General features: G+C 48.9%; 1 protein-coding gene across 2 annotated transcripts in view; it reads right to left on the bottom strand.

The window, feature by feature from the left end:
- Window positions 1–19,754, bottom strand: part of LOC115466234 — a 49,116-nt gene that overhangs the window by 8,772 nt on the left and 20,590 nt on the right. The window contains exons 3-8 of one of the 2 annotated variants that reach the window (XM_030197363.1): window positions 19,085–19,155; window positions 9,249–9,332; window positions 7,019–7,126; window positions 4,612–4,664; window positions 3,347–3,391; window positions 2,852–2,991 (exon numbers count right to left, since the gene is read on the bottom strand). In XM_030197363.1, the coding sequence (XP_030053223.1) occupies window positions 2,852–2,991; window positions 3,347–3,391; window positions 4,612–4,664; window positions 7,019–7,126; window positions 9,249–9,332; window positions 19,085–19,155 (501 nt within the window). The remainder of the gene's footprint in view (window positions 1–2,851; window positions 2,992–3,346; window positions 3,392–4,611; window positions 4,665–7,018; window positions 7,127–9,248; window positions 9,333–19,084; window positions 19,156–19,754) is intronic. The other variant, XM_030197364.1, reaches the window with a different exon arrangement.

The following is a 19,754-nucleotide window of genomic DNA, read 5'->3' as shown; positions in this document are numbered from 1 at the left end:
CCGCACTTGATAGAACAGCGCCTCACTTGAGACACCTGCATTTACGCCTGCTGAAAGCAGGTCCAAAGACCGATGCCTAAATTAGGCACGGATCGGGCGTATTCTATAAGGATGCGTGTAATTCATAGGAACTTCCCAAAAATGCCTCTAATACAACCCCCCCCCCCAAAAAAAAATACGCATTCTAGGATTTACACGTGGATCGTTATGGGTTAGATTCCAGTGGGGACAGGCGGGGATTTATTTATTTCAACATTTATATTCCGCTCTATCTTGCTAATTCTAGGCGGAGTACGATATTCAGCAATTAACTGCTTAAGTGAAACCGGATAAAGAGAAAACTGAGTCTCACACGGTTCTAATTGTCCAGTTAAATTAGGCAGTTAATTGCTGAATATTGACACAACCGCATGTGCTGACTCCGCCCCCCTGACTGCCCACAAAATCAACGGCTATGGCTTTAGCAGTTAGTGTCGATATTCAGTTGCTCTAACCAGTTAAGTCCCATACAAGCAACTTAACCGGGCAGGGAACCTCTCCTACCTGGTTAAATCATTTTGAATATTGACCCCCAAAATAGCGCTTAAGTAGGTTCCTACTTGCCCTCTTAAACCAGGTGCTAACACATACAACTACCCTCCATATGTGTAGAAAGCAACAACTATTGCTGAAAAAGAACAGAGGTGGCTCTAGTGCCAAGAGAGCTCTGTTAACCCCCCCCCCCTCCAGTACCATGTAGCATCAAACACCTAGAACACCTCCAGTGCCGTCAGCATTAGAACCATTCTCAAGTCTCCCCTGTTGCAGAAACCTTTACAGAGCTGGTAGAACCAGCCTGGGTGCTTGCTGTGGAAGTGACCATTCTAGAGATATTCCAGACATGTGGTCGGAGTCTCCTGAGATATAGTGCTCCACATTTATCTGGATCTAACTTGTTGCAAGAGTTATGGTCGTCTAAATCGTAGCCTGCTGCTGTGTGCCATACTGGGCCTATAGCCTCACCAGCAAGGCATTTCTGTGGGGGAAAATAGGGACTTTGAGAATGACCCATCCTCATTGCACGGAGGTTTTCCCGTCAAGAGCATAAAGTCAGGGAAGGCAGCTCAATGCTTGGTTTGGGATTTTCAAAGAAAAGTGACCAAAATGATTAAGGGTATGGAACTGCTTCCATATGAGGAAAGACTAAAGAGGTTAGGGCTCTTCAGCTTGGAAAAGAGATGGCTGAGGGGGAATATGACTGAGGTCTACAAAATCCTGAGTGGTGTAGAATGGGTACAAGTGAATCGATGTTTCAGTCTTTCAAAAAAGTACAAAGACTGGGGGACACTCAATGAAATTAAATACTTTTAAAATGAATAGGTGGAAATATTTTTTTCATTCAAAGAATCGTTAAGCTCTGGAACTCATTGTAGGAGGATGTGGTAACAGTGGGTAGCATATCTGGGCTTAAAAATGGGTTGGGCAAGTTCCTGGAGGAAATGTCCATAGTTTGCTATTGATGTTGGCATAGGGGAGGCCACTGCTTGCCCCGGGATTGGTAGTATGGAGTGTTGCTACCAATTGGGTTTCTGCCAGGCTGTTGTGACTTGGATTGGCTACTGTTGGAAGCAAGATACTGGGCTAGATGGACCATTGGTCTGACTCAGTATGGTTGGAATAAAGATCTACAAAGAAAGCAGGTACAAATCACAGTGTGTACTCATACAGTTTTCCTTTGATTATTGGTGCAAATTCTGCAGGCTAAGTGCCATAGGCTACATCAGCTGTCAGACCTGTGAGTTCTTGTACCAAGTAGAATGCTGCTGAGCCCGGTACTCGGACCAGGTTCTGCTTGGCGGCTGGACAACCCCGAGTTTCACCTGCGCTGACTGCCGTTCCCCAGAGGTTGAGCCCCTAGGTGCGGGTGGCCTGCAGGACTTACAAGACGGAGCAGGAAGCAGGGTGATGAATGTAACGGCCAGATAGGCAGCAGGCAAGAGAGTGATCCAGGTACAGGCAAAGTCAATAGGCAGGCAGCAGGTAAGGGAGTAATCCAGGAACAGGCAATGTTAACAGGCAGGCGAGTAATCCAGGTATAGGCAATGTCAATAGGCAAACAACAGCAAGAGAGTAATCCAGGTGCAAGCAAAGTCAGTAGGCAGGCAGCAGCCAAGAGAGTAATCCAGGCACAGGCAAAGTCAGCAACGTGGGACAAAGTAGAGAAGAAGCACACTACTGAGCAAGTAACACCTACCAAAGTAGAAGCCGAAGCATGGAGTCCAGGAAGAGCTCAGCTGATAAAGTGCTGGCATCTGACATCAACAGGGACCAGCAGGGAGAAGGAGCACAGCCATAGGACAAGAGCAGGGGAAGGAGGAACCGGAAGACCAATAGGAGAAAAGCAAGGGAAGCCAGGCAGAGAGAGAGCAGACACAGGTGCGTGGAAGCCAAGCAATCAAGGAGCCTGGAAGCCAGGCAGAGAGAGAGAGAGAGAGAGAGAGAGAGAGAGAGAGCAGACCCAGGTGCATGGAAGCAAAGCAATCAAGGAGCCTGCAGCCAGACAAGAACTACACACATATAGCTCAGGGCTGTGCCAGTCAAGTGTGCGTGTCGACGGGCCCCCGCGCAGCCCAAGGACGGCGTTTGTGTTGAGGTAGGGAACATGACATCAGCCTAGCCATAATTTTTTTTCAGCACTCCCTGATATTATCATGGTTTCAGTAGCCCTGCTACTAGGTGGTATCTGAATCCTCACAGATCAGGTATCTTCCTTCAGTTCCACAGAACACCCCTCTCCAGCCCACAGATTTGCCGAGCTGACTAGGAAGAAGCTGGAGATGATAGGATGGGTCCTGTGTGACCGATGGCTTACGTTTTAGGGCTTGTCGTGACTGTCACATTCTCACCACTGTGCACAGTGAATTCTATCCAGCCATCCACATGATCCACTTTTGTGGCCTTGGATCTTGGCTCCTTGGAAGCCCTGGCAACTGGTCTCCATCTGCCTGATATCTATGGAAATATAAGAAAACCATTCAGCTAACCAGCCATCCATGCTTCCACTTCTCCTTCCCTTCATACATCAGTCTTTCCACCATGCAATATGTTCACTCTTCCAAATGAATATCTGTTTATTCATTCATTGCACTGGCTTCCTATCAAAGAACGCATCTCTTTCAAAATCTGCACCTTGGTCCATAAGATTATCTATGGAGTAGTCCCAGATTACATGATTGACCTAATCAATCTCCCAATTAGAAATAGTACCAGTTCATCACAGTCTTACCTGAATCTCCATTACTCAAATTGCAAAGGACTAAAATGCAAGACAACCCATGCATCCAACTTCTCTTACATAGGTACGCACCTGTGGAACGCATTGCCACAAGTGGTGAAAACGACTTTTGTTTACCTAAAATTCAGAAAGTCATTAAAGACTCACCTATTTGGAAGGGCATATCCGAATGACCCAACTTAAATGACTCAACCCTGTAACACTTCACTATTAAAGATCGTATTGGACATTAATGAACTCTTTTACCTCAACCCAACTTGATTGAATCTTATCTTCCCTATCCCAATACAACATATCTTCCCTATCCCAATACAGCATTTTGTACCTATCCTGTACCGGATTTGGCGAATGCCTTCACGGTATTATGTAAGCCACATTGAGCCTGCAAATATGTGGGAAAATGTGGGAAACAAATGTAACAAATAATAATAATAATTCATCATTCCTCCTTCTATCCATTTAATTGAATTGATTTGATTTCTTGGAACTTACTTAATCGTCTTTTGTTACAAAGATAACAAAGCAATGCACAAAACTATTAAAAACAATAATAAAAATAGAGAAGGGACATCAATAATTATAAGAATAGAGGAAAGGGAACAGGAAGAAGGGGTCACAGTTGGAAGCTAGTGGATTCGGGGGGAGGGGGGCTTCTCTGGGCCAATATGGATAGAGAAGGCCTTTTCAAACAGAAAGGTCTTCAGGAGAGTCTGGAATTTGGTAGGAGCATTCTAACTGGATAGAAGCAGGTAGGAAATTCCACAGGAAAATTGCTTGCCAGAAGAAAGCACAAGAGCGTGTAGAGTCTAGATGGGCTTCTTTTAAAGAAGGGATTCTGAGATGAATGTTATGGAGGGCTCTGGGAGGGGTATATGAAGAGGAAAAGTAGCATGGACAACCTGAATAGAAAACCGTATGAACTAAGATTAACGGAGGCAGGTGACATCTTATAGACTAACTAATTTATTGAGGCTGAGCTTTCAAGGACAAGAATCCATTTCATCAGACAGCATCTGACAAAGTAGATCCTGTCTTTGAAAGCTCAAACCTCAATAAATTGGTTAGTCTATAAGATGCCACTCGTGTCTGTCAATTTTGTTACACTAGACTGACATGGCTACCCATTTTAAAGTTTCTAACCACTTAACTATTCTTTTCACCTTCCATCTGTCCATCAATCCTCCAGCCCCTCATAGATCCTTCCTTCCACCAATCAATTTGTCCATTTCCCCCAACCTGTGTCCATCCCATCCATTCCTCCTTTCATCCACTTACCCATTCATTCTACCTTCCATCCATCTGCCCATCAGTCTGTCTATCCAGTTTATATCACTAACCTTACTGATGTCTTCCAGAGGATCTCTCTGAAATACGGTCCCACAGTGGAATACTGAATTTACAAAAAAAAAAAACAACGATTTGTGACAAGCCATGAAAAGTTAAGTCCCTCCTTTCTGGTCAATCCTGATGTTCATTCATTCACTCTATTTAGATTTGCTGGAATTTATATATCTCCTATTTTTAGTGGAACTCCAGGATCACCTTTCCCTGGAAGCAAACTCTTGTGGTCCCAAATGAGCATGTGCCTGCACATAGACACTTTTGACTGGCTTGGGCAGTGAATGGAAAGACATTTGTGACCAACCAGATCCGGTGAGTGTAAGGCCATTCAAAATGGTCCTGCTAAAAGTGACCTCCCACCACTGGTGCAAAGTGAGGGGCCCTTTTACTAAGCCGTGTCTGCGTCTACGCGTGCCCAACGTGTGCCAAAATGGAGTACGTCTAGTAGCGCTACAGAAATGATGTGTAGTAGTAGTAGTTACCACCTGGCTACCACATGGCTCTTGCAGTAATTTCATTTTTGGTGCATAACGGATGCGTGCCAAGTGGCTTTTGACGCGCGTAGGTCATTACCACCCGGATTCTTTACCATTAGGTCAATGGACGCTAAAAGGTTTGATCGGAACGTGCCCAAAACCCGCGCCTACACTACTGCAAGCAATTTTTCAGCGCACCTTATTAAAAGGACCCCTGAATTGGGATGAGATATTTCCCACTAGTCCACTAAGAAGGCGACATGAGACTACAAACAGTCAGCCTCCACCACGTGTCTCAATAGGAGGGTTGAGTTAGAGCCAGCCAGCCATCAGAGGAGGATCTGGAGCAGAGTGCTTGGCCGTGTCCTAGTGCTGTCAGCCCTGTTGACCACGGGGTCTCAGAGCATGTGTACTGCCGTTGGTCCTCTCTCCTTATCCTACCAGTTCATTTTCTCTTCCAAAGCAGAAATATGCAGCAGTAGGAGAAGAAGGGGGTCCGACAGCAGTGCATATGCTCTGAGCCCACGTGGCCTGCAACAGGAACTGTGTTTTAACCTCTCCTCTACCTATGGCCGCTGAGAGCGGGGGCAGGGGGGGCAAAATTCCCCGGGCCTGTGTCTCCAAGGGGAGCCAGGCGCCAGGGTCTCTCTCTCTCTCTCTCTTCTGCTCCTGATGGGATCTGGGTGATCGCGTCCTGACAGGAGCTGGAGAGAGTAAACTCCGGCACTAGGCCCCCCCCCCATTGCATTACCTGCCTAGCAACTGCTGGACCCTCAGGCCGCGCATGCTCAGTTTTGAGACCGAGCATGTGCGACCTGAGGAAAGCAGCTGCAGGGGTAGGCAATGCTGAGCAGAGGAAGGAGCCATGCTGCCTGCAGCTGGCAGGGTCAGCCAAGGTACTGTGGGTGGGCGGGCGGTGGAGGCAGCTATGACGATTCTGGGGAGGGGGGCCTGGCTCACTCTTTCGGTGGCCTGCCTCTACCTCTACCAGTATCATGAAATGACGTTGGTGTAACAAAGACCTGATTGCCTGCAATTGCATAAGTTAGAAGACATTTTTTTTCGCTGTTCCTCTCTCCTCTCTGACCGGCCTATACAATCTTGCAGGTGCAGTTAATCCCCCTGCAGTATATGCTAGGCTAGAGACAACAGGGCGTAGCACAGTTCTCTTTATGACACCTTCCATTTGAAATGCTTTGCCTCTTCTTTCTTTAAAAATGTCTGGGATGGAACAATTTTATTAACTGACCCACCAAGGGCCATGTTTCGACCAATTGCTCTCATCAGGGGTCAATAAATGTAGACATTCAAAGTGATCTAGCTAGATGCTGAATGGTTAAATTGCATGGTTGGGGCCTAATTTTTCGCAGCATTTAACTAAGCGATGTTCAAATTTGAGGTTAACCCCTAACTCAAAGCTGGCTACATTGGGGCATTCCAGGGGTGTTCCACTTGGCTGCTTAAGTGCTGATATTCAGCCCTTAAATGGTCAGGTTTACCACATCAATGGGACCCCATAAAAATCAATCCTATCTTTACACATTAACCCATGCCCACTTAAGTGCTGAATATTGACTTAAGCCCGCTATGTGTTAGCCGGCTCAAAAATAACTGGATATTCAAAGCTGAAGCCTGGACAGGGCCCGGCTTTGAATATCCAGGAATACCTCCATCGACGGTGAGAAAAACTGTCACCGTTGCCGGCTGAATGTTGACCCCTGTGTTCCAGCCAAAAAAAGTTATATTGTTCAGTCAATCCAACAGGTGAAAAATCAGTAATGTGGGTTTCTTTCACTCGTTCACAGTTGTCAATAAGCCTGGATTGACTGAACAATATTGCTAAAGGTATAACAGAGGAGTGAAGGAGAGAGAAAATAGGCATTTCTGGAGTTGCATTGTTTGAATTTCAAGACCGATAATTCCTCACCGTCGTCATCTCTTGGATTCACACTCGCATTCATAAAGGTGTCATTCTGGCAGGCGACAAGGCAAGCAAAGTCCTTGATTACTGATTTAGGAACTCTGTGAGACCTGCCTAAACAAGATGAAAAATAAGATTATGTTTCTTAAACAACAGCAGACAAAGATTGAAATGGCCCATCAGATCTGCAACATGTTGTGTAACATTTCATCTTTGCAAGTGATACTCCCCAACCTCCTGCCATTCTGTTTGGGGTTGTAACGAGTTTAAATTCTAGACTGCAGCACAGGTTGTTTCTGTCTCCCTCTCCTGGTGAGGAAAGGTATCTCTCTTAAGAGTACAGCTCTTATTATCATATGCTGCCATTCTAAATAATGCCCTGGGGATTCTTAGCTCAGACACTGTAGCTGTCAGCTATCCTCCAAGCTTCTGCTAGACACTGGGATAGTACTGGGAAACATTTGTCTGAAGACTCTGAAACTACTCAGTCCTGCCTTCATTGTCAGCCCATTGAATCAGCAAGAATCTGTATTGATTGACTTGAGTTACATAACTTTCTGTTCAGGCTGGATTTCCTGCCTCAAGCCTTTTGTTTTAGTGGTCACTGAAGTCACTGAAGTCTAGAGAGATGAATTGTGTGGGGAAGAGATATTTAAGAAGCTGATGGTACTGAAGCTTCTGCCAGTTATTAATATAATTAAGATATGAGTATTGATGTGGTCAGTATGTAAGGCAGGTAAGTATTATTCCATGGGGTAGCTAGTGGTTAGCGCAGCAGGCTGGGAAACTGGGGCTCAAATCCCACTGAAACACACAGGCAGTCGATCAACTAGAGCCAAACCAGAACAAATCAAGAGCAGATCAAAAAATCCCCAGCTTAGCAGGCAGGATCCAATCAAATTCCAATGGTCCTTTCATTAGCAAGAGATGTAGAGGGGTGGAAAACAGAGAGTTATACAGGGACAGAAATTTCACTCATCCCCACCCATCCCCAATGGAATCTAACCTATACCCATTTGACGACATTATTTATTTGCTCGCAGCCCTCTGTTTTCTTTCCCTCCCAGCCATAACAGCTTCTCGTATTTTTTTTCAATGCTATTCACCAGGGGTGGCCCAAGGCAAGATGCTGCCTGAGGCAGGGCTGAGATGCTGCCTCCCCCAGGATCAAGTTCTGGCATCTCCCCCTTCCTTCCTGCACCCCTTTTCCTGAGATAACCTTCTTTTTTTAAAAGCTGGCGGTGGCGATTCCCATACCCTGCCCTGCTGCCAGCACTGGCCTCTTCTCTATTGTGGCCCTCCTTTGAGGAAACAGCATGTTACATCAGAGAGGTGGGCCACAATAAAAAGAAGAGGCGGATATCAGTGGCAGGACAGCCTATGTGAATCACTGCCGCTGCAGACTTTTGAAACATGAAGAAAGAAAGTAAACTCAGGAATGGGGTGGAGGATGGAAGGAGGAGATGCCACTCTGGAAGAGAACCGCTTGAGGGCCCTGCCTCAGGTGGCCAAATTCACTATTCAACCAAGTCTGGCGTTTTGGTTGCCTCTCTGGGCATTCCAAGCCTCATTCTGGTGCTCCAACTGCCTCTCTCCGTACATTCCAAGCCTCATTGTGGTGCCCCAATAGCCTCTTTCAGTACATTCCAAGCCTCATTCTGGAATCTCTATAGATTTCAACTACACTGCCCGCAGGAATCCCACTGCAACTTCTTCCATGCTCACGGGAATTCCACAGTAACTTCTTCCATCCCTGCGGGAGATTTTTTTGTATTGCTCATTATTTATTATGTATTTGTTGTTTGTGCTATTCTAATTGATTTTATAGGACTGAGAGCACCTGAGGCAGCCCTATGTCAAGGTGAAACTTGGCCAAGTAGGGCACAACTTTCTACCCCTCTACGTCTGTTGCTAATAAAAGTACCTATGGAATTTGATTGAATCTTGTCTACTGGACTGGCTATTTATTCGACCTGCTCTTGATTTTGTGTCAAATCCCACTGAGACTTCTTGTGACCCTGAGTAAATCACGTAACCCTCTACTGCCTCGGTACAAGCTTAGAATTGTAAGTCCTCTGGGGACAGGGAAATATCTACTATACCTGGATCTAAATGACCTTCAGCTGCTACTAAAAAGGTGTGAGTTAAATCCAAAGTGATGATACAAAAATATGACCCAACTGACAGGCAAGTGGATAAGCAAACAGAATGAGCAGGCACTGGTTTTCATACTTACAGGTAAGAAACATTCTTTCAAACGCTGGCAAGTTCACAGTTATACAGTCCTCTGAAATCCGCTTCACAGTGTCTTGGGCTGTGCCTTGAGGTGGAAACAGAGAATTAAGTGGCATAAAATTCACTAAAGCAGTGTCGCTTAGATCTGGTCCTAGGCTTGAATTGCATGCCCAAAGCCCAGACATCATTTTTGGAGTCATTAACCGTGAAAAGGCCAACTGTTTCGTTTGTGATGGCAGTTTCAGAGAAAAAAGTTCCCCCCAAAATGGCCCAGCGCATTTGTATAGTAAATATGATACGCTGAAAAACGGTGATTAGGGATTCAAAGTGATTTAAGTAAGCATGTCTTCATTTACCCCTGATATTCAGTGCCACTGACCTCTGACCATCGCCCAAAAAAAGGGGCATGTCAGGAGTAGTTGTGGGGGGACGGTGCTAGGGAGGAGTCCAGTGCCAGCAGCCGCATAGCTAAGCGGCCAAATTTAGGACAGCTCTCGGTACTGTGTTGTACCAAGATACTATTGGGCTCATTTTCGAAAGAGAAGAACACCCATCTTTCAATATAAATCGGAAGATGGGTGTCCTTCTCACAGGGTCGTCCAAATTGGTATAATCGAAAGCCGATTTTGGATGTCCCCAACTGCTTTCCGTCACAAGGACGGCCAAGGTTCAAGGGGGCGTATCGGAGGCGTAGTGAAGGCGGGACTTGGGCGTGCCTAACACTAGGATGCCTTGACCCATAAAAGTGTCCCGTTCCACGTTCCTACCTGCGCTCACGTTGTGGGGAACGATGGTCGGCGGTCCTCGCGGAGTCCAGGGCTGCGGGGATGGACCTCCGGAGAAGCCGGCGCTGCCGCGGGTCGGGCAGAGACCGGCGACCCGCTGGAGCGAGCGCCGGCCTCGGAGAGCGGAGCGTTATGCCGGCCAAGATGGCGTCGCCGTCGCCTCCCGTGCCCGGGGAGGGCCAGCGCGGAGGCTCCACCTACATCACCCCGGATTGGCGTGCCGGGGCTAAGACTCCGCCTGGAGGGCGGGCCGGCCAATCCAGAGGCTCCATTGTCTTCCGGGGTCGAGTGGGTTGGTTCCTCTCCCGTGGAGGGGGCGGGGCGGCGCGATATTTAAACAGGAAGACAAGGGGACTCAATTGCTTCCATTTTTGTGTATGCAGAAGCCGGCACAGTGGGGGTACGGAGTGCTAGCCGCCCTTGCTAGCTACCATTTAGAGACTGTGCTACTTGTCCTCTCGGAGTGCTAGCCGCCCTTGCTAGCTACCATTCAGAGACTGTGCTACTTGTCCTCACGGAGTGCTAGCCGCCCTTGCTAGCTACCATTCAGAGACTGTGCTACTTGTCCTCACGGAGTGCTAGCCGCCCTTGCTAGCTACCATTCAGAGACTGCGTTACTGACTACCAGCCAGGTCAGCCGTCACCCCGCGGTTCCAGCAGTCCTGCTGGCCGCCTGCAGATGGGGGCTCAACCCCTGGTGAATGGCGGCCGCCGCGGGTGAAGATTCGGGGTGCACGGCTGTCCTCTGAGGTCTTGCGGGGCCTTAGGGAACCTAAGGGCTCACCACTAGAAACAGGACAGGAAACGGAAGCCATGAGCTCGCCTACGAAGCCTGATCTACGGGACCTGGCCAAGGTACTTCAGCAGCAGCAGGAGCAGCTGAACGCCCTATCAGGGGCGCTCCAGAACGTATGCTCTCAACTCTCAACGCTTCAGGTACAGAACCAGGCCGCTGCGGTCCAAGGGGCCGCAGCGGCTCCCCGTTCGGGAGGGTTCTGCACGGGACCTCGGTTCCCTGAACCGGCACGATATGATGGGGCCCCCGGAGGTTGCCGGGGGTTCCTCAATCAGTGCAACCTGGCCTTCCGGATGCAACCGGAGGCATTTTCTTCAGACCAAAGTAAAGTGGGATATATCATGGGCCTATGCGAAGGGAAGGCCCTGGCATGGGTGTCCCCACTAAACGAACGACAGGACCCCATCTTGGACGACTATGGCGAATTTCAGTGCCGTTTTCGCATGGTGTTCGACCTCCCTGGCAGACCATCTTCCGTGGCGTCGGAACTGCTGCGGATTCAACAGGGCGAGGGGACGGTGGCCGATTATGCCATTCGTTTTCGGACCTTAGCCACGGAGCTGCGTTGGAACCCGGAGTCCCTGATGGCAATTTTTATGGAAGGATTGCAAGAGCGGATCAAGGACAAATTGGCAGGACGAGAGGTCCCGGGCCAATTGGATGCTCTGATTTCGCTCTGTATACGAGTAGATACCTGGTTCCTGGAGCGAGCTAGAGTACGGGCTGAACGGCAAAAGTGGGCACGGGGAGCGTCCCGGACTGGTAAGGGCCCGTCCCCTCGCCGTGGGAACCGGGAATCCAAGGAGAATGGGGAGGAACCGATGGTGATTGGCCGTCAACGGCTGGCTCCCTCGGACAGGAAGAAACGCCTGTGGGACGGACTGTGCCTCTATTGTGGTGAGGCCGGGCATTTCATCCGGGCCTGTCCCGCTCGGGCGGGAAACGTCTCCCCCAAGGCACCTTGAGGGGAAGGGTCTTGGGGCACTCCGCTCCCCTACCGGATTCCCTGGTAACACTGCCAGTAACCCTACGATGGCACGAGACCATGATCCAGACCCGGGCCCTGGTGGACTCTGGGTCGGGGGGCAACTTCATTTGCCACGAACTGCTGCAACAAATGGGCTGGCCTACGCTTCCTCGGCGACCGGCGTTGCAAGTAACCTCCATTCAGGGAACTACATTACCGCAGCCGGTCACGGAGATCACCCCCTTTTTGGGATTACAGGTGGGGGAGGATCACCGGGAAGAAGTTCAATTCCTGGTACTATCCCGGACCATTCATCCGGTGGTCCTAGGCTTGCCATGGCTACGGTGTCATAGTCCCGTTATTGACTGGACCGGGGGGAATATCCGGTCGGGGTAACACCTGTCGGGAGAGCTGTTGTAAGGGCCGGACCGGCAGCTGCCCCGCATTAGCTATTGTGCCCGGGGGGGGGGGGGCACGGGCAGAGCTGGGCTCCCTGCCTATGGATTATAGGGACTTCACAGATGTGTTCAGTCCAGTGGAGGCGGAGGTCCTACCGCCTCATCGGTCGTTCGACTGTGCCATTAACTTGATGGCAGATACCATGCCACCCCGGCCGACTGTATACCCTGTCCCGGGAAGAATCCAAGGTGATGCAAGAGTATATCTGGGAGAATCTTCGGAAAGGGTTCATCCGACCCTCTACGTCCCCTGCCGGGGCCGGATTATTTTTTGTTACCAAGAAGGATGGCTCCTTGAGGCCCTGTATTGATTATCGAGGGTTAAATGCCATCACGGTAAAGGATCGTTTTCCTCTACCGCTCATTCCTGAACTCTTTGACAGGCTGCAAGGAGCCCAGATGCTTACTAAGTTGGACTTGCGGGGGGCCTATAATTTAGTTCGAATCCGGCAGGGGGACGAATGGAAGACGGCATTTAATACTCACGAGGGACATTTTGAGTATCGGGTGATGCCGTTTGGCCTATGCAATGCCCCTGCGGTGTTCCAGTGACTCATCAATTTTGTGCTCGAGGATTTGTTGAACTCCACGGTGATTGTATACCTGGACGACATCTTGGTTTTTTCCAAGGATCCCGCCGAGCATGTAAGTCAAGTTTGCGCGGTGCTGCAATGTTTACGGCAATCCCGCCTATTTGCTAAGCTCAGTAAGTGCGCTTTTCATCAGCGGTCTCTGCCTTTTTTGGGATACATTCTGTTGCCCGGGGGACTGCAGATGGAGCCTGACAAACTCCGCGCGATTCGGGAATGGCCTCAACCGCTGGGATTGAAAGCGCTACGTTTCCTGGGATTCGTGAACTATTATCGCCAGTTTATCCCTCAGTATTCACAGCTGACAGCGCCGCTGACGGCGCTCACTAAGAAAAACGCGAAGGTCCGGGATTGGCCGCCAGAGGCACAAGCGGCTTTCCGCCAGGTAAAAGAGGCGTTCAACTCAGCGTCCATCTTGTTGGCCCCAGATCCAGAGAAACCCTTTATTGTGGAGGTGGACGCGTCCACCTTGGGGGCCGGGGCAGTCCTCTCTCAAGTCAACCCCAAAGGCCGGCGCCAACCTTGCTCCTTTTTCTCTCGTAAGTTCTCCCCGGCGGAACGTAATTATACGGTAGGAGATAGGGAACTCTTGGCATTAAAATTAGCCCTGCAGGAATGGAGGCATCTGCTGGAGGGAGCCGAACACCGATTTACGGTGATCACTGACCACAAGAATCTTCTGTATCTTCAAGAGGCCCAACGGCTAAATCCTCGACAGGCCCGATGGTCATTGTTTTTTGCCAGATTTCACTTTCAACTAGTGTTTCGGGCGGCTGCTCAGAATACCCCTGCGGACTCTCTTTCCCGAGCATTTGAGGTCCCAGAAGAGACCAAGGAGATCCACCCCATGTTGGATCCGGCATGTCTCAGTGCGGCCGCAGGGGGGGTCGCTCCGACAAAGAAATTAGTGTCGCCCGCCGATCGAGAAAGAGTAATGCAATGGGGACATTCGTCCAGATGGGCCGGGCATTTCGGGTATCAAAAGACCCTCCGTTTCATTGCAAGACAGTATCAGTGGCCTCATATGAGGCGAGACATTCTCCAATTCGTCACCACCTGCCCTGTGTGCGCCCGGACTAAGCCAGTAATTGGGCCTCCCGTAGGGGACTTGCAACCGCTGTCCGTACCGACAGTCCCCTGGACGGAGTTATCCATGGATTTCATCACCGACCTCCCCAGCTCCTGGGGTCACACGGTGATTTGGGTGGTGGTTGACCGTTTTTCCAAAATGGCCCATTTTGTTCCATTGCCGGGTCTTCCATCGGCGGCTTCCTTAGCCCAGTACTTCATTCAACACATTTTTCGGCTGCATGGGTTGCCCATTCGGATCATCAGTGACCGGGGCCCCCAATTCACCTCACGCTTCTGGAGAGCCTTGTGCACGGCATTGGGGGTGGAAACCCACTTTTCATCAGCCTACCATCCCCAAACCAATGGCATGGTCGAAAGGATTAACCAAACATTGAAGGGATTCTTGCGGGCATTTGTCAACAAGCGTCAAGATAACTGGGCCTCTTTGCTTCCATGGGCCGAGTTTGCATATAACCAGAGTGACCACTCGTCCTCAGGACACTCTCCGTTCTTCTTGGTATATGGACAACATCCTCGGCTTCCAGCACCGTTCCCTTCTACAGCTCCAACCCCCGTGGGTATTCAAATTCTGGCAGATCTGCAGAGGGTCTGGGAGATGGCCCGGGAACAATTGCAGAGGACAGCTGCCAAATACAAGGTCTTCGCAGATCGCCACCGGCGACCCGCTCCAGTATTACAGCTGGGGCAGAAGGTATGGTTAAGCACAAGATACCTTAGACTCCGGGTGCCCTCCCGGAGGTTGGGACCCCGGTACATTGGACCGTTTTCAATCCAATCCCGAATTGGAACAGTGACATACCGGTTGCGGTTACCGAGTACCCTACGAGTGCATAACGCCTTCCATATTTCCCTGTTGAAGAGGTTTCGTGGGTCCCATTGGCACCCCCAACGACAAGAGGACGAAGCCCTTGAAGCCACTCCCGATCCGGAGTATGAAGTGGAGGATGTTCTGGATTCGAAGAAGCGGCGGGGAAGGCTATATTATTTATTGTCCTGGAAGCATTTTGGTCCCGAAGACAACTCCTGGGAACCCGCGGCGAACGTACATGCGCCGGATTTGATCAGAGCCTTCCATGCCCGGTTTCCTTCAAAACCCGGCCCCGGGGGAGAGGGGGCATCCGGGGAGGATACTGTCCCGTTCCACGTTCCTACCTGCGCTCCCGTTGTGGGGAATGATGGTCGGCGGTCCTCGCGGCGTCCAGGGCTGCGGGGATGGACCTCCGGAGAAGCCGGCGCTGCCGCGGGTCGGGCCGAGATCGGCGACCCGCTGGAGCGAGCGCCGGCCTCGGAGAGCGGAGCGTTACGCCGGCCAAGATGGCGGCGCCGTCGCCGTCACCTCCCGTGCCCGGGGCGGACCGGCGCGGAGGCTCCACCTACATCACCCCGGATTGGCGCGCCGGGGCTAAGATTCCGCCTGGAGGGCGGGCCGGCCAATCCAGAGGCTCCATCGTCTTCCGGGGTCGAATGGGTTGGTTCCTCTCCCGGGGAGGGGGCGGGGCGGCGCGATATTTAAACAGGAAGACAAGGGGACTCAATTGCTTCCGTTTTTGTGTATGCAGAAGCCGGCACAGTGGGGGTACGGAGTGCTAGCCGCCCTTGCTAGCTACCATTTAGAGACTGTGCTACTTGTCCTCTCGGAGTGCTAGCCGCCCTTGCTAGCTACCATTTAGAGACTGTGCTACTTGTCCTCTCGGAGTGCTAGCTGCCCTTGCTAGCTACCATTCAGAGACTGTGCTACTTGTCCTCACGGAGTGCTAGCCGCCCTTGCTAGCTACCATTCAGAGACTGTGCTACTTGTCCTCTCGGAGTGCTAGCCGCCCTTGCTAGCTACCATTCAGAGACTGTGCTACTTGTCCTCACGGAGTGCTAGCCGCCCTTGCTAGCTACCATTCAGAGACTGTGCTACTTGTCCTCACGGAGTGCTAGCCGCCCTTGCTAGCTACCATTCAGAGACTGTGCTACTTGTCCTCTCGGAGTGCTAGCCGCCCTTGCTAGCTACCATTCAGAGACTGTGTTACTTGTCCTCACGGGGTGCTAGCCGCCCTTGCTAGCTACCATTCAGAGACTGTGCTACTTGTCCTCACGGAGTGCTAGCCGCCCTTGCTAGCTACCATTCAGAGACTGCGTTACTGACTACCAGCCAGGTCAGCCGTCACCCCGCGGTTCCAGCAGTCCTGCTGGCCGCCTGCAGCTGGGGGCTCAACCCCTGGTGAACGGCGGCCGCCGCGGGTGAAGATTTGGGGTGCACGGCTGTCCTCTGAGGTCTTGCGGGGCCTTAGGGAACCTAAGGGCTCACCACTAGAAACAGGACAAAAAGAAAGAAACAAGGATGTCCCTGACGAACACTTGGATGACTTTACCTGGTTGTGTTTTTCTTACGACCAAGGCACAAAAAGGTGCCCGAAATGACCAGATGACCACCGGAGAGAATCGGGGATGACCTCCCCTTACTCCCCCAGTGGTCACTAACCCCCTCCCAACCTCAAAAAACATCTTTAAAAATATTGATTGCCAGCCTCAGATGTCATACTCAGGTCCATGACAATGCATGCAGGTCCCTGGAGCAGTTTTAGTGGGTACAGTGCACTTCAGACAGGCGGACGCAGGCCCATTCCCCCCCTACCTGTTACGTTTGTGGAGGAAACAGCGAGCTCTCCAAAATACTATGTTACTATGTTACCCACCACAAACCCACTGTACCCACATCTAGGTGCCCCCCTTCACCCATAAGGCCTATTGTAGTGGTGTACAGTTGTGGCTAGTGGGTTTTGGGGGTGGGGTTGGGGGGCTAAGCATACAAGGTAGGGAGCTATGTACCTGGGAGCAATTTATGAAGTCCACTGCAGTGCCCCCTAGGGTGCCCGGTTGGTATCCTGGCATGTCAGGGGGACCAGTGCACTACAAATGCTGGCTCCTCCCATGACCAAATGGCTTGCATTTGATTGTTTCTGAGATGGACGTCCTTGTTTTCCATTTTTGCCGAAAATCAGAAATGACCAAGTCAAGGGACGACCATCTCTAAGGACGACCAAATTTCATGATTTGGGCATCCCTGATCGTATTATCGAAATGAAAGATGGACGTCAATCTTGTTTTGAAAATACGGGTTTCCCCGCCCCTGGATGGGGATGTTTTGCGAGGACGTCCAAATCGAAACAAGGATGTCCCTTTCGATTATGCCCCTCCACATATTACCGTGAGCCGCCGCAAGAGGTCATGGCAGCCATTTTCTTTCAGTGGCCGCAAGGGGCGGTAGCCCACGTTGATAATGTCCCCTCTAATTTGTTATTTATTGCGATTTAGGATTTATTTTAAAGATGATTATTCTGTAGCTTTTTCACTGTGTTGGTCTGATTGTTACAGCTTTGGGCAAGTCCGCAAAGTGTGCTAAAATTAAATTAAAAGCATCTTTTTGTTATTTTTTTTTAATTACAATTTTAGGGCCTCTTTTATCATAGTGAATGGGCTGTGTCAGTATTGCTGCACCGTGGACCGCTAGTGCGGCTTGACAAAACAGGCCCTTAATCTGTAACAATTTCATATATTTAGAGAAAAAGGAAATTATTACAAATTACAGAAAAAAATCCTTAAAATAATAATCTATAATTAGAAATTAGTTAACGGAGTCCACATCAAGGGAAGGAGAGAAGAACAATAAAAAAATTAGTAACTAAAATTGGTAATTAAGCAAGACTTTTCCTACATCTTGCACTATTATAGCCTAATACTTTTAAGGACAGCCCCCAATTCCTGACCTGTGCTGTAGACACTAACAGGTCAATATTCAGCCACCTAAGTCATTGTATTTCTTTTCAATGCAAGCTGTGGTGATTAAAAGAAACCCAGATGTTGAGAGCTGGTCACTAGCTGGTGAGCGTCAACTGCTCGGAACAACAAACAAACAGGGAGACCTCCACAACAAAAGTTCAATCAGAATAAGAGTAGAGGGTGGACAATGGACACTCCAACACAGGGAATGCCTTCGGGTTCTGCTGGATGTTCCGAATATATTGTGACCCCTGAAGCAGGCGGTTTGTTGCACCAAAACACAGACCGTGTCGGTTCCTGCTGTACTAGCATCTAATAAAGTGACTTTAAAGCACTGGTTCCTGTGTTGGAGTGTCCATTGTCCACGCTCTACTCTTATTTTGATTGAGCGCCAACTGCTGGCATTATTCTGATAAAGTCAATATTCAATCTGCTATTTGGATAATGCTGAATATTAATTATATATTTAATTGCCGCAGCTGGCAATCAAAAGAAATGCTGACCGTGAAGTTTAAATTTTGACCAATAGTTTTTCCCAGATGAATTGTGAACCGATTAGCTCTTATCCAGACTTCCACCCAATCCAAAGCATTTGATTAAGGGTAGATAAACCTGATTAAGCATTTCATCAATGAGCCCCATGATTTGTATACTGTCAGAATGAGCCCCATGTAGCCAATGACTGGGTCCAAATTTGAACTGGAATATTGGGTGACCAAAAGAGTACATAGATACTACTGATTAATATTAATTCAGGCATCTGACACTTGGTAAGAGAGATGAATCAAGTTTAGGTGAGCAATTTGTACAGATTTATGTCTATACATATAGGGAAGGTTCTGTTAAGTTATTCATTTAGTATTTGTAATACATATTTTATAACACTGCTAGATATACAAAGCACTGTACACTACACAAACTCTTAAAAGGCAATCCCATGTGAGAAATTCCCTCTGAACTGAAAAACTTTTAGTGGGGCGTTGGGTTCTCATTATCTTTAATACAATGCTGACCCATCTGTCTCTGAATCTCAGTAAACTTTCTGAAGTAACCTCCCAACCCTATTCTTTTTGGGATTCTAGATGGTAATATAATACTCACCGATCATCGATCCCCTAACAAACTTTGGAACATTTAATTTAACACAGACTATAACCATACGATATATCACTTTATAACACTATAGCTAACCAATAAGAATGTATTCATTCAATGTCCTACCTTAAGATCTGTAACTGTTGTTCCACTAATGTTGTAAACCGCACTGAACCCTAAACAGAGGTTATTAGCAGTATATAAGACTTAAATTGCCTGCCAAGGAACCTTCCAGCTCTATCTTTCCATGAATCAGGATGTCCCCTTGAAGTCTTACAACCTATACCTGTAAAGGTGACTCCATCATGATTCTTTGAGACCTCTACTTCGTCCTGTATGTAAACGAAGAATCGAAATCTGCAAAAATGGTACATTATTTTAAAAAATTGAAAGTTTATTATAAGTACATGTGCTGTTGCAGGGTGACCTCAAGGTACGCCCATAATGAAAGAGAGAGAGACAAGCAATGTGCATTGACTCTGTCATGAGAGCTGTATAAAGAAGGAATTAGAAGACAAATCATGAGATGCTTTTCTGCTGTGAGTCAAATGGGGAGACATGTAAAGAGTGAATCTGCAAGTTCTGAGTCCCTGATGAATTGAATTCCTTCAAAAGCAATGGAGAAAGCATAAAGATACTACTGATAAATCCAAATGGAAGTCAGACTTCTGATACTACAAAGAGAAAGGTAGCTGACTCAAAACACCAATACTATAACAGTACTATAGATCAAGATGATCTTAACAACAAAAAACGTTTCTCTTTAGTTAAAATGTTAGCTTCCACTAATAAGGATGAACAGTCACAGAAAACATATCCCACCACCCATGACCTAGCTGATCATTTTGCCAACAAGATCTTCCAAATTAGGTCTGAACTATCCAAACATGGGTGTAGTTTGGGGGGGGGGGGGCGAGGGGGGCAGTGCCCCCCCAAATGAGCTGAGCTGCCACACA

The sequence above is a fragment of the Microcaecilia unicolor genome, chromosome 3 (assembly GCF_901765095.1).
Source record: "Microcaecilia unicolor chromosome 3, aMicUni1.1, whole genome shotgun sequence".
Classification (NCBI taxonomy): domain Eukaryota; kingdom Metazoa; phylum Chordata; class Amphibia; order Gymnophiona; family Siphonopidae; genus Microcaecilia; species Microcaecilia unicolor.
This window is presented reverse-complemented; position numbering and strand designations above follow the sequence as displayed.